The 13,821-nt window shown below is 37.6% G+C and overlaps 1 protein-coding gene across 2 annotated transcripts in view; it reads right to left on the bottom strand.

Moving 5' to 3' along the window:
• GFM1 (G elongation factor mitochondrial 1) overlaps window positions 1-13,270 on the bottom strand; it is a 138,866-nt gene extending 125,596 nt beyond the window's left edge. For both annotated transcript variants that reach the window (XR_004032338.1, XM_003256359.4), the window contains exons 1-8: window positions 13,052-13,270; window positions 11,998-12,150; window positions 11,486-11,618; window positions 10,835-11,039; window positions 8,626-8,742; window positions 5,563-5,713; window positions 4,347-4,504; window positions 3,176-3,260 (exon numbers count right to left, since the gene is read on the bottom strand). Coding sequence is in view for 1 of the 2 variants with exons in the window: in XM_003256359.4 (XP_003256407.1) it covers window positions 3,176-3,260; window positions 4,347-4,504; window positions 5,563-5,713; window positions 8,626-8,742; window positions 10,835-11,039; window positions 11,486-11,618; window positions 11,998-12,150; window positions 13,052-13,132 (1,083 nt within the window). In the remaining variant the exon portion in view is untranslated. The remainder of the gene's footprint in view (window positions 1-3,175; window positions 3,261-4,346; window positions 4,505-5,562; window positions 5,714-8,625; window positions 8,743-10,834; window positions 11,040-11,485; window positions 11,619-11,997; window positions 12,151-13,051) is intronic.
• Window positions 13,271-13,821: the final 551 nt, after the last annotated feature.

Raw genomic sequence — 13,821 nt, 5'->3', positions numbered from 1 at the left:
TTGTCAATAGATGATAAAGAAACATGACAAATCAATGGAAAAGAAAGAAAGGATTGTGCATAAAGTACTAACTGGACAATTGATACTCTATTTGGAGACAGAGGAGATACATTTAGATCCTACCCACCAAAACAAATTCCAGTTGAATTAATGATGGGGAAAGAAAAACAACATAAAAAAGTAGAAGGTACAAAAGTAAATATTAACAAAATATATACAAATAAAAGGTTGCTAAGATTAAAAATTAAAGAATGACTAAACAGAAAGACTGACATATTTGACTATACAAACTTCAAAGCACTGATTGCTTTTAAAAATCAAAATTTATTTCATCAAGATGAAAGATTACAATAAAAGTTTTCATTTGTTAAATCAGTAATGATTTTTAAATAATACTCAATGATGATATTCATTGAAATAATCCAATACATTCATTTGGAGAGTATGAATGCAATCTGGCAATATAAACCATTAACTATGAAAACATTCTATGCCTTTAACTCAATAATCACTATTCTGGGAATCTTAAGAAAATATTCTTATATATATATTTTTAAAAGCTTTATGTGTGAAAATTTTTACTGTAATGTTATTTCTACTTTTTAATTTAAAAAATTTTCCCCTCATTTTGGAGGTAATAAATATACTGTAAAATATTTTTAAAGAAAAAGCCCCCAAAATATAATCCCATCCCAGAAATAACCACTCTTAACACTTCCAACTTATCTACCATTTTTCCCCACTTAAAATATTATGTACAGAAGCAACAGCATTTCAACAAAAAGCCCATCCAGTCCCCAAATCTTGGTTTCTAATACCATTTTACTTAAAAAGGAACCAGTGCTCCTTGGAGAACGGCTGATTCTAGGGTTAGGGCATGGAATACACAAGATAAGCCTGGGGCGTCTTGTAGTGCCGGCAAGTAAGGAAGTATTCAAAAAGGCAAAACACTGGAAGTTGTTAAAGGAACACAGGAGCCAACTGAGAGTTGCCAATCGCCAAACCCAGCCAATCTGAACAACAAATGACATACTCAAAGTCACAGTCATGATTATAACTCAAAGTTCAAAATACATATACATGAGTCCATACTGATATTAAATGATTGTCCAAATAAATAAATAAGCAGGGAAGAAAGACAAATCTCCCTTTCAGAAGAATTCCAAATAACTTATGTAGACAGTGCCCCCTCAAGAGGGTGGAACATAATTCCCCACCCCTTAAGTGTTGGCTGAGCCAAGTGACTTCCTTTTAAAAAGTACACTATGAAAAGGGGAATAAAAAGAGTACAGTAACTTTATAGCAGAGAAACCTGTCAAACACTATCTCAGCCAGGTGTGGTGATTGAGGTTAGCATTAACAATGATAAATCAGCCGGGCACAGTGGCTCATGCCTGTAATCCCAGCACTTTGGGAGGCCGAGATGCGCACATCACCTGAGGTCGGGAGTTTGAGACCGGCATGACCAACAGGGAGAAACCACGTCTCTACTAAAAATACAAAATTAGCCAGGCGTGGTGGCGCATGCCTGTAATCCCAGCTACTCGGGAGGCTGAGGCAGAAGACTCGCTTGAGCCTGGGAGGCAGAGGTTGCAGTGAGCCAAGATTGCACCATTGCACTCCAGCCTGGGCAACAAGAGCGAAATTCCATCTCAAAAAAAAATAAATAAAAACAAAAACAATGATAAATCATGCTGCAAGTCTGTACCTTGGATATGATGTGACAATAATAACACTTCACCTCAATGGTAGTCCTCCTAAAAACACATGACTCCAATCTAATCATGTGAAAAGCATCAAACCCAAATTGAGGGACACTACAAAAGAGCTGACCAATACTTCTCAAAAACGTCAATCTCGTGAGAAACAAGGAAAGTCTAAGAAACTATTACAGCCTAGGAGAGCGTAAGGAGACATGACAATCAAATATAACGTGGTCCTCTGGATGGGCCTTCTGTGGTCCTTCTGTCTAGTGAGACGGAAAAAGGACCTAGACAAAAACTAAAGAAATGCAAATGGAGTGCAGATTTTAGTTAATAATAATATATCAGTATTGGCCCATTAGTTGTGACAGTTTGTATTAATAATAGAGGAAACTGGGTGCAGGATATACAGGAATTCTCTGGACTATCTTCATAACTTTTCTTTAAAATATTCTAAAATAAGTAAGTTTGTTTCTTTTTAAATCACAAACATCTTTTCGTGTCAAAAATAGGCATTTCAACATAATTTTTAAAGTCTGAATAATGTTGTACTATAAGAATGTACCTCAGTTTATTTATCAAATCGTAATTACTGGGCATTTTCTTTTTTTTTTTTTTCCAAGATGGAGTCTTACTCCATCGGCCAGGCTGGAGTGCAGTGGTGCAATCTCGGCTCACTGCAACCTCCGCCTCCCAGGTTCAAGCAATTTTCCTGCCTCAGCCTCCTGAGTAGCTGGGATTACAGGTGTCCGCCACCACACTCGGCTAATTTTTGTATTTTTAGTATAGACAGGGTTTTACCATGTTGGCTAGGCTGGTCTCGAACTCCTGATCTTGTGATCCGCCCGCCTCGGCCTCTCACTCCTGACCTTCTGATCTGCCCACCTCGGCCTCCCAAAGTGCTGGGATTACAGGTGTGAACCACTGCGACTGGCTGGGCATTTTCAATTGTTTGTGAGATTTTGGTTTTATAAGGTGAGCTGAAGCTAACATTAACTCGCTACCCTTCATTAGTTCCTTAGGACATATTTCTAGAAATGGACCCAATGTTATTTATAACAGTAGAAACCTGGAAACAATATAAACATCTAAAAATTAGGAAATTTTAAGCAAATTGGTGTATCTACTTGATGCACTGTTATGCTACTACTTAAAATGCTTAAACTATTTATAGAAACACGGACCATTACCTACTGTGACATTAAATAAAAAAAAGCAAAACAAAACTATACAGGTAGTATGATTTAGGTAAGAATTTACACTCTTCAGGCAAAGAGAAGAGACTAGAAAGAAATGCACGTAATAACAAAAGAACTGTCATGTCAGAGCTTTGGAAATTCTCTACCTGCTCTTTCTACTTTCCCTATTTTCCAAATCTTTCATAAAGGTCAGAGTCATTCTGTAATAGGAATAAAGCCTAGAAGTAAAAACATTCTACAGATAGCAGTTAAATACATTAGAAAGCAACTTACCTCCAGTTTAAAAGCCAGGCCAACAAATGGGTGGGAATTGTCTCTATTGGAGTTCATCAGGATTTTGGTTTTCTCTTTTGAGTCACTTAAAATAAAAGAAATATAAATCTATGAGATGTAATATTTGATATTTCTTTTATATCAATTTATTTCATCATGAAGTATTATCTGAGAAAAAGCACGTGTGTGGGATATTACTGGTGTCACACATAAGTAAAATTTCACTGAAAGAGATCAATAGAAGTAAGTTCTCAGCTGGGCATAGTGGCTCATGCCTATAATCCTCACACTTTGGGAAACTGAAGTGAGAGGATCACTTGAGTTCAGGAGTTCGAGGCTGTGGTGAGCTTTTATTGCACCACTGCACTCCAGCCTAGACAACCGAGCAAGACTTTGTCTCATAAAAAAAAAAAAAAAAAAAAAAAAAAAAACGGTCTTTAGAGCTTAGCTTAGTTACCACATAGTGATAGGACAAGAGTACACTAAAAAACACAGAAATGGTCTCATAGGGAAAGAAAAGAAATAACCAATGAGCTTTTTTTTGAAGTTTGTTTCTTTTTTTTGGAGTCTTATTCTGTCGCCTAGGCAGGCTGGAGTGAAGTGGCACAATCTCAGCTCACTGCAGCCTCTGCCCCCCGGGTTCCAGTGATTCTCTTGCCTCAGCCTCCTGAGTAGCTGGGATTACAGGCACACACCACCACACCCAGCTAATTTTTGTATATTTAGTAGAGACGGGGTTTCTCCATGTTGGTCAGGCTTGTCTCAAACTCCCGACCTCAGGTGATCCACCCGCCTTGGCCTCCCAAAGTGCTGGGATTACAAGCGTGAGCCACTGCACCTGGCAGAAGTTTGTTTCTTAAACCTTTTTTTTTTTTTTTAACAGTATGTCTGAAAACAGCTAGTCCCAAATGAGAAAATTTTCTAATGATGTAAACCTTGAGAGATAGTAAAACAAATCATACTTTTAAGTCAAACAGAATATGATATAGGAACTGGTATAATAAATATTTTTCTATATGTCAAAATTGTTACCCAAATAAAAACCATGATTGTTTGTAAATTATGAAAAAAAATCACAGACATAACTAGAAGGACTATCCTTAAATTCCTTCACAGTGCATAAATACGAAAGTATTTCTGCATAAACTAAGATTCAATTTTCAAGACTTACTCCTCCTTATTGAGAATAGCATAGTTCTGGACTTCAGATGGATTTGGGAGGTATTCTAAAACAGCATCTAAAAGAGGCTGAACTCCTTTGTTCTTCAAGGCGCTTCCCAAAAATACAGGAGTAAATGATCTTTTCAGAGTAGCTCTTCGAATTGCTAGCTACAAAAGAAAACAATTTAATGGCAGTTAATGTTAAAATTACATGTTGTGCTTCAAGTCAATTACAAACAAACGAATAAAACGAACTGATACTCTACTCTTTGGAGTGCTGACTCTATTAGAGACTAAAATCAGGTCTCCAATGAACTCAAGGTCAAAATACAAAGAAAAAAATCACTTTCTTCTTCAGGGCTAGGAAGTGATTTACTATACAACTGCTTTCGACACTCTTGTAATCACTAATTCTCACTAATTTTCAATTTGCTAAAAAAAAAATACATATACACATAGAAAATAGACACACTAATAAAACACTGCAAACAGTACGCTACAATTGTATAAAATAGAGGAAAAAGTAATATATATGCAAAACCAAAAGCCTATGGAAAGGTACACCAGAAGCTATTAACTGGTAACCTGTTTCAGGGACAGGGAAGAGAACTGGGCAGATGGAAGAAAAAAATAAAAGGGTGTTTACTGTTTACCTTTGTATACCTTTTAAATATTTAAACCATATGAACATATGCTCTATTAAGAAACACTTATCTTTTTCTTTTTGTAAAGAACATATACACAGGAAACCAAACGGTACAAATCTCTCATAAATTATAGGTCATGACAGTAGCAGCTCCAGGTCCTGCCCCAACCCTTAGTGCAAACACCATCAATGTGTCCTGCTGGCTGAGCAGGCCTCAGAGAATACATAGTGGAGCTTTAGCTCTAGCAGCTGGAAGAGGCCAACAATAATGCTGTGGCCACAACCAACAAATGAATAAAATGAACTGACACTCTTTGGAGTGCTGGCTCTAATAGAGACTAAAATCAGGTCCCCAGTAATTTAAGGGTCCTCAATAACTTTTCTCATTTGAAGTTATTACATACCTCACTTAAAAAAAATATACCATGTGAAGTATTTTTTGAGGAAGCCAATTATGTTAAATAAACGTACTGAGATTTCATTAATAAAGCCCATACATAAAAGCATCATGTCCCCTCCCTATAAAAAACAAAAAACTTCTTTTTGTTGTTAATATAAGACTTATTTTGAAAGCACTTGCCTTTAAATCAGAAATCGAGGGGATTTTTTCTTCCAGAAACATCTCACCAAGCTGTTCATCTGAATTGGCAACACATTCAATTAGCTCCTGCCGGTGGTCAGCGGCCGCCGCCCTTAATTCAGCTGGAATCTCACCATATCGAACAATCTGACTAAGAAAACAAATATTTTGGTGCTTTAAGGATATTCAACTTGATATATGAAGGACTAATGAAAAATATATGATTAATGGTTAAAACATTTTTTTAGGTAAGAAAGAGCTCTGATACATTTGCATTCAAATGGCAAATAAGACTAATGTATACCTTTAAAATGTACACAGAATAGTAGATAAATATACTGAAACAGGCAAGTTTAAGGTCAAGGTTGTACTACCAGTAACTGGAAGAGCTAAAACAGTCCACTATAATGAGAAAAAAAAGTCTCTGGTTTTATAATAGACATCACATTCTACTTTTCTGCATATCAAGTTTTACAGAAGATAATGATAAAATATATAATACAAAATCTTCCCAATTTAATGCAACCTGGTTTATCCTTACTCAATATACAGTAAAATACAAGTTCAAAACAATGACTTGACAAAGTATCACCTAAATCAAAGTTTAAACTCTTCAGTGTAGTCTTTACTGTATTCTAATTATTTTAAAACTGGCAAGCATGCAAAGTAATAACAGCAGCCATTTACTGAATACTTACAATGCAGTAAGCGCTAAACTAAATATCTGACAAGTTATTTATTTGATCTTCACATATGAAGTAGCTTCTATTATCTGCATTTTCAGATCAGGAAACTAACTTACACAGGCAAAGTAATTTGCCGAAGGCTGTCCTACTAGTAAACAGAAGAGGTAAGATTCAAAGCCAACCTGTCTGGGGCCCATCTGAGTTCTTGAAAATGCTATTAATCATATTCTTATTAATCACAACATAACAATCTCTAGTAAGCAGTACTAGGAAGACCTTACTCTATTCCTTTCCATTAATAACAGACCTGATCATACACTTTTTAACAAAGAATATCCCAATTTGTAGTCTAAAAAAAGGGTGACTAAATATGACAGACTCTTCAATCTGTGACATCAGTTCTCCATTCCTCCAGAGGTTGAATGGGTAAAATAAAATGTTCAAAGCTAAAATGGACATACTTGATATGATATTTAAAAGCAGTCTGAAATTTTTTCAAGGTTTTTTTTTTTTTTTTTTTTTTTTGAGACAGAGTCTCACTCTGTCGCCCAGGCTGGAGTGCAGTGGCGCCATCTCAGCTCACTGCAAGCTCTGCCTCCCAGGTTCAAGTGATTCTCCTGCCTCAGCCTCCCGAGTAGCTGGGACTACAGGCGCCTGCCACCATGCTCGGCTAATTTTTTGTATTTTTAGTAGAGACAGGGTTTCACTGTGTTAGCCAGGATGGTCTCGATCTCCTGACCTCGTGATCCGCCCACCTCGGCCTCCCAAAGTGCTGGGATTACAGGTGTGAGCCACCGCACCCGGCCTCAAGGTATTTCTTTAAAAATAGAAATTAATATCAAAAAATAAGCTTTTCAGAAAACATATTCCTAACTTTAATAAAGACAAAAGAAGCCATTTCCAAGGAAACAAAAAGTAACACTTAATATTCTAAGACTCCCCACAGCTTTCAGATCTTAATTTCAACCTTCCTGGCAAGCTCCCTGCTTCTTAGCCTTTCACGTGTCAGAATCATCTGTGGATTCCTTTCCAAATAAACATACAGTAAACTAGGGCTGGAGAAGGATACATGTATATTAAGAAGCTGCATCTGTGGTTCTGATGTACAACAAAGTTTAAGAGTCTCTACTTCTGACAACAGAAATATGTGCCTTGGTAATTCTGGGAAAGTGGATTTATTCATTCATTTACAAATATTTTTGAGTCCCTATTATGTACTAGGCAGTTACAACTGACTAGTTGTAACTAGTTTTCCTAGGGGCTGGGACATAGCAGTGAATAAAGTAGGAAAAAATAAAAACTCTGCCTTATTGGGCCTTATATCCTAAGGAGTGGTAGGTAAACTTTGTTGTCATTACTCAGTTGTCACATAAAAAGTGAGAGAAACACCTTATCCACCAGACAGACTCCATCCTTTTCCTGCTTACAAGATGGCTGATGAAGATAAATTCTATAGTTCACTGATCACAATGCCAATCGCCCACCTGCCAGACGTGCAATCCCAATTCCATAGCAGAGGAAGGAAACCCCTCAGGAAGTGCCTGTGGACAAACTACCAGGCTACAGAGGTCACTCCTCAGAACAAAGGATCATCTATGACTCCTCACATTGTCTAGATCAGTGTCACTCAAAGTGTGGTCTGCAGACCTGTAAGAGCAGCATCAACTGGAAACCTTCCAGAAACACAAACTACGGGCCCCCACCCCAATCTACTGATCAGAATCTCTGGAGGTAGAGCCAGGACTATGTCTTTTAACAAAGTCTCCAGGGGATTGTTATGAATGCTAAGGTTTGATAACCACCAGGCAATTACAGTACTTTGTAGGTAAAGGTCACTCAAAAGCTGATGGACCAAATACCACATCAAAAAGTTACCAATTTATTTCTTGCATTTCCCAAACCACATTTGTACAACTTTAACTGTTTTAATTAATCTTTTTTGTCCATGTAATTATAAAGCAGGAAGAGCAAATATTTATGATCCCTATTTTCTTCCTAATTTTTATCTCAATACCCCAGACCTGGCAGTTGCTCTATAAAAGTCCACAGAATGAATGAATAAATGAAGAAGTGCAAAAAGATATAATACATTTACTAACCCAAATTTACTAACCCAAACTGAAGGCTCCTTCCACCACACCATGCATGCCATAATGTGATATGAGTATATTACCCAAAAAGTAACATAGTCTCTCGCAGAATAAATACTAAATAAAATGGGGAGCAACTAGGATTACACGTATTAAAACAAAACCATCTCAGAGTATTCTTCCAGTCGCATTTCAAAAAGATAGTTACTCTGAGTTTGACGAACTTATCCCTTCTTTTTAATGCTTTTTAAAATTTAAAATTTTAATAATGTATTTTTAGCACTTACCCAAAGTCTCCATCAAAATAGATGGCTCGTTCCTCAATAAGATCTATAATACCTTTAAAATTACCCTCCAAACCAATGGGTATCTGCATAAACGCTGCATTATGATTTAGTTTAGACCTGAAAAATAAAAATACACTTGTTTACCTTTTTTCTTCTCCCCTAATCCCTTTGAAATGACAAAAATGAATATTTTAAAAAATCCGTGGCAGACACTGGAGAACTGAGAAGGGTGTTACCATCAGGTCAGAACAGAAAATATAAAGCAGTTGGGAACAGACTGACAACATAACTCAAGGAGCTCAGGAAGCCACAATCCCATTTAGGCAACAAAAAGAACTCCAAAATAACTGTTTTACCATCAGATCCCCAGATACACTGGATCAAAAGCAGAAAGCGGAAGAACAGATAATAGGGGGGCTAGCTAGGAAATTAAATAGTAGGATAGCTGAGCCCACCTCTTTTTTTTTTTTTTTTTTTTTTTTTGAGACAGAGTCTCGCTCTGTCGCCAAGGCTGAAGTGTGATGGCGCGATTTCCGCTCACTGCAACCTCCGCCTCCTGGGTTCAAGCGATTCTCCTGCTTCAGCCTCCTGAGTAGCTGGGATTACAGGCGCCTGCCACCATGCCTGGCTAATTTTTTGTATTTTCAGTAGAGACGGGGTTTCACTATGTTGGCCAGGTCTTGAACTCCTGACCTGGTGATCCACCGGCCTCGGCCTCCAAAAGTGCTGGGATTACAGGCATGAGCCACCACGCCTGGCCCAGGCTCAAAACTGAATAGAAACTGCATTCACTGGCAAGAATCCTCACTGGAAAAGAATATGCTCTAGCTACCACTGTTTAGTCTAGACTCTAGACTCCCATCTATAACTATGGTTAAAGATCTAAGAATCACCAAATATTTGAAGGAAACCAAAAGCTTGAAAGAGAAATGTGAACTTAATAGCACTTACCTCCAAGAAGAGTTACTAGAGGAAAGAAAATAAAATGTAAACATTTGAGAAACGATTACCTCTACTGATAAAAATGCTGCAATGAAAGAGAAAGTTTATGAAAATTAAGTACATAATTGCTGAAAAAAAAGTTTTAAGGCAAGCTAAATAACTGAAGAGACACAAATGAATACCAAATTAGTGAGCTGGAAGATCAACTCCAAGAATTCTCTCATAAGCCCAATCCAAAATGAGAGGAGACAGAAAGAATAAGTACCACAGAAAAGATAAGACATGAAGGTCAGATCTAGAAGTTCCAGATTTTTATCTGCTTTATAGAAGTTACGAAATGGAAAACAAATAAATGGCAGTGGAGAAAACAATGAACCAAAGTAATCAAATAAATGCTAAAACAGTGTTTCCTTGGAATTCAGAAGAAGATTTGGGGAAAAAAGTCCATCTATTGCCAAGCACAAGTAAAATAAGGACAAAAACTAAAAACATTTTACCAAAAAAAAGATATAAACACCCAACTAAGAAAATGTTTACTTTCACATCAAATATATCACTTCCATCAGATTTTTTGTCATCAGACACACCATTCTCAGCCTGTCCACTACCATAAACTTTACACCTACATATCCATCAACTATGCGATGTGAAACAGAAGTATGAGCTCTAGAGCTACACGTGCACATCTACAAAAGGTGAAAAGTGAAATTCTGACTCTTTTTAAAGGCTTTGTGAAATATATAGTATTGTGTAAAATTTAAAATGCTATAAATACTACTGGTTCTATCTGGTACAGAAAGGAAGTGTTACTGTCGTCCTAGAAAATATGTTTCCGTCCGAAAACAAGAAAATCTCATCTCTATGGCAAACTACTTAAGGGCATTAATTAAAATGCTTCAAGGAAAAATTAAAACCAAAGATGATCTTTTGTCTAAATAAAACACAAGGTATTTTTAGAATCTAGATTATAACTTCTCTACGAACAGCAAAACAGTATAAACGGTCAGACTGTTTTCTGAATTCATCTGCAACCTCCCTAGAATTTCAGTAATATTGTCCCCATTTTACAGAGAAGGTAGTTGATGAGATCATACCACAAGCCAATTTACTAAAATCAGTGTTTCACTTACTAAGTAACTCACATAAATACATTTAAAAAACTAAACTTAAGAATAAAGTTTAATGACAGTGAATTAATCATCCTTCTGGATATAAGGTTTGCTGTCTAGATCATCACATCCTCTTTGTTCATTCTAAGGCTCATTACCTCATTTGCTGCAGAGCCCTGGCTGGGTTGGAGCCCATTCGGTCCAATTTGTTAATAAAAGTTAGAAACGGAACGTTGTAGCGCTTCATCTGACGATTGACAGTCATGGTCTGGCACTGTACCCCTCCAACAGCACAGAGAACAAGGACTGCACCATCCAACACTCTCAGGGCCCTTTCAACTTCTATTGTGAAGTCCACATGCCCTGAATAAGATGAAATATGAGAGGGTCTTAAAGAGCAATCTGAATTTTTAATATATGCACTATTAGAAGTTTTTGTATCTCTGCTCATCACATAAGTCTTCTAATTAGAATGTAGATCACTGAGCACACCAATACTATTCACCAACCCTTAGGTGCAGGGCCTGGCAAGATCACTTCAAGAAAATACTAGGGCACAGGCAGCTTTAGAATCAGCTAGAATATGTGAAAGGCAAGAATCTGCCTACTCACAATTTACTTGCACAAATTTTCAAGAAAACTACATAAGGATGAAGTGCTCTAGGTCCTAAGTTAGTCTTCTCTAATAGGAATTCAGTGTTATACTTTTGAGTATTTGACACTCAAAAACTAATTGGGTCATAGTAAGAGAAAGAACCAAATGTGCTTTTGCCAAAAGAAGCTGCAATAAAACCAAGAATCCAACTCACCAGGAGTATCTATAATGTTAATATTGACATCTTTCCACATGGTGTAAGTGGCTGCTGACTGAATAGTGATTCCTCTTTGTCTCTCTAGTTCCATGGAATCCATGACAGCACCAACTCCATCTTTACCTTTCACCTAAACACAAGCACAGCAATTCAGACTTTCGCTGTCCCTGCATTCCAAGAAGGAAAGAAATCTTAACTGAAATGGAAACAGTTGCCAGGTGCAGTGGCTCATGCCTATAATCCCAGCACTGTGGGAGACTGAGGCAGGGGGATCATTTGAGCCCAGGAGTTTGAGACCAGCCTGAGCAACAAAGTGAGACCTCATCTATAAAAAATAAAAAAGAAAACCAGAACACAGATACTTAAGCTACTTTCAGATAAGCCTAACTGTCAAAAGTCTGCTGTTACCACTGTTTTAATCTTTCAGGTTTATAAGCTTTATTAAATAATAGCAACAAAACAGTTAAAATCACGTTCTAATTAATCCAGAATCAACCATGAATACACACCTCATGCATCTTTGCAATTCTGCCAGTGTAGTAAAGGACTCGTTCTGTTAATGTAGTTTTCCCAGAATCAATGTGAGCTGAGATTCCAATATTTCTTATTTTTTCATTAGGAATCACCCCTGATGAAGACCATCGGCAGGCCTTCCAATTAACCTGAAAAAAATACGAGAGCTCAATTCTATGCACCTTTTATAAGAGAGAACAACAGACAATTAAAACGAGTGTGCTGGACATTATTCCTCCAAGAAATCTCACTGGATATGAGATAGCTGGAGTTAGGCACCAGGGGAAACGTTTAAGCCTGGAACTCTTGTAATCAGAGAACAGACTACAAAACAAGACAGAAAAGACGTATTTTTTTAATTAATGAATAAACTTAATTTAATTTAAATGGGAGGTACTTTTTACACAGATTTGAAGATACATACCGGGGCAGATAAAATCACAAAGACAGCTCCAAAAACTAACAGAAAATACAAATTTTAGCTTAAATGTAACTTAATTTTTTCCTCTTTCTCCTTTATTGTAGTTCACAGATGACAAATATGTTTGAGAACGTATATGCTCTATGCAGTGATGCTAATAGCTCCAAGGCAGCCCCAAAAGATTTCCAATTCCCTCGAAACAAAAACAATTCATGAAGTTTGTTTTAACTTTACTCTGGTGGCAGGGGATGGGGATCCCTATTAGATGGAATTAAGATACAATATAAACCTTTCCCCATAGGACTGCACATCCAAAATACACAATTATTCATGGGAAAAGAGAGGCCAAAAAAAAAAAAAAAAACACCTTAGAAAAGGTGGATAAAATATCAAAGTATCTGAGTGACAGGCACTTTTAGTTGATTAAACCCCAGGGTACCAGAGAGCAAAACAAACGAGTTAACGAGCTAATGTGCAGGCACCGAGGTGCTTTTCAGCACTGACGCGCGACCACCAGTATTCGGAGCTGTCAGTCAGGAGGACCCAGGGGTGTCACTGCCTTCCATTGCCCAGAAGGGATCACAAGGTTCCGGGAATGGTCCCGATTCGGCCTCTCTGTGCTCCGGTACCTGCTTCCTCTGCCAACCTAGAGAGGCGTGGGCCCTTCCGCGCCCCAGAGCCGCGACGGCTGCGGCTCCCAGGAGTCTCATGGCAAGCGCAGAGCACGCGTCAAAGTCCCGCGGCTCCGAGTGGGTTCAGCTGCCGGTAACGCACCGGGAAGCGGTCAAAGTCACGCCGGCAGCCAATGTTGTAAGAGCACTTCCGGGGCAAAGGACGCGAGGAAAAAGAGAGGAAAAGAAAGAAGAGCAACTGGACTGGAGGCGGAGCAATGCCTACGCTGCTCGCGCGCCGTCTGCCGACTTGGAAGAGAAAGTGCAATCGCTTTGTGGAGCTAAAAAAGTGTTTGCTCCCAGTAAGACGACACAGGTGTATAGGTGGGGGAAGGGAGTCCTTCTTTGGTCTTCGTCTTCTTTTTTAAATATTACCTCTGTATGAAGATACAGCCTTTAAACATGGTTGTTAGGCCTATAAAGCAATGTGGAGAAATGTATATAACAGAATCTAAGTAGAAAAAAAGCAAAATTGTCTATTATAAATATTAATATTAATATGTACATATATATATATATATGACATGGCCTGAAAAAGAACGTGGACAAATTATAATGAATGAACTATCAATTACAACTACAAATACTTTTCCTCATTTCAAAATGTTCTTTGTTACTGTTTGATGTCAGACATTTCATGTCCAGTCCATATGGAAGACTGCATCCTTGACCATTCTGCTTGGATGTGTTAAGAGGCATGCTAAACTTAACAGGTCCAAAACTGAGCT

The sequence above is a fragment of the Nomascus leucogenys genome, chromosome 11 (genome assembly GCF_006542625.1).
Source record: "Nomascus leucogenys isolate Asia chromosome 11, Asia_NLE_v1, whole genome shotgun sequence".
NCBI classification, from domain to species: Eukaryota; Metazoa; Chordata; class Mammalia; order Primates; family Hylobatidae; genus Nomascus; species Nomascus leucogenys.
The sequence above is the reverse complement of the archived record's forward strand: the minus strand, read 5'-3'. Positions and strand labels throughout refer to the sequence as shown.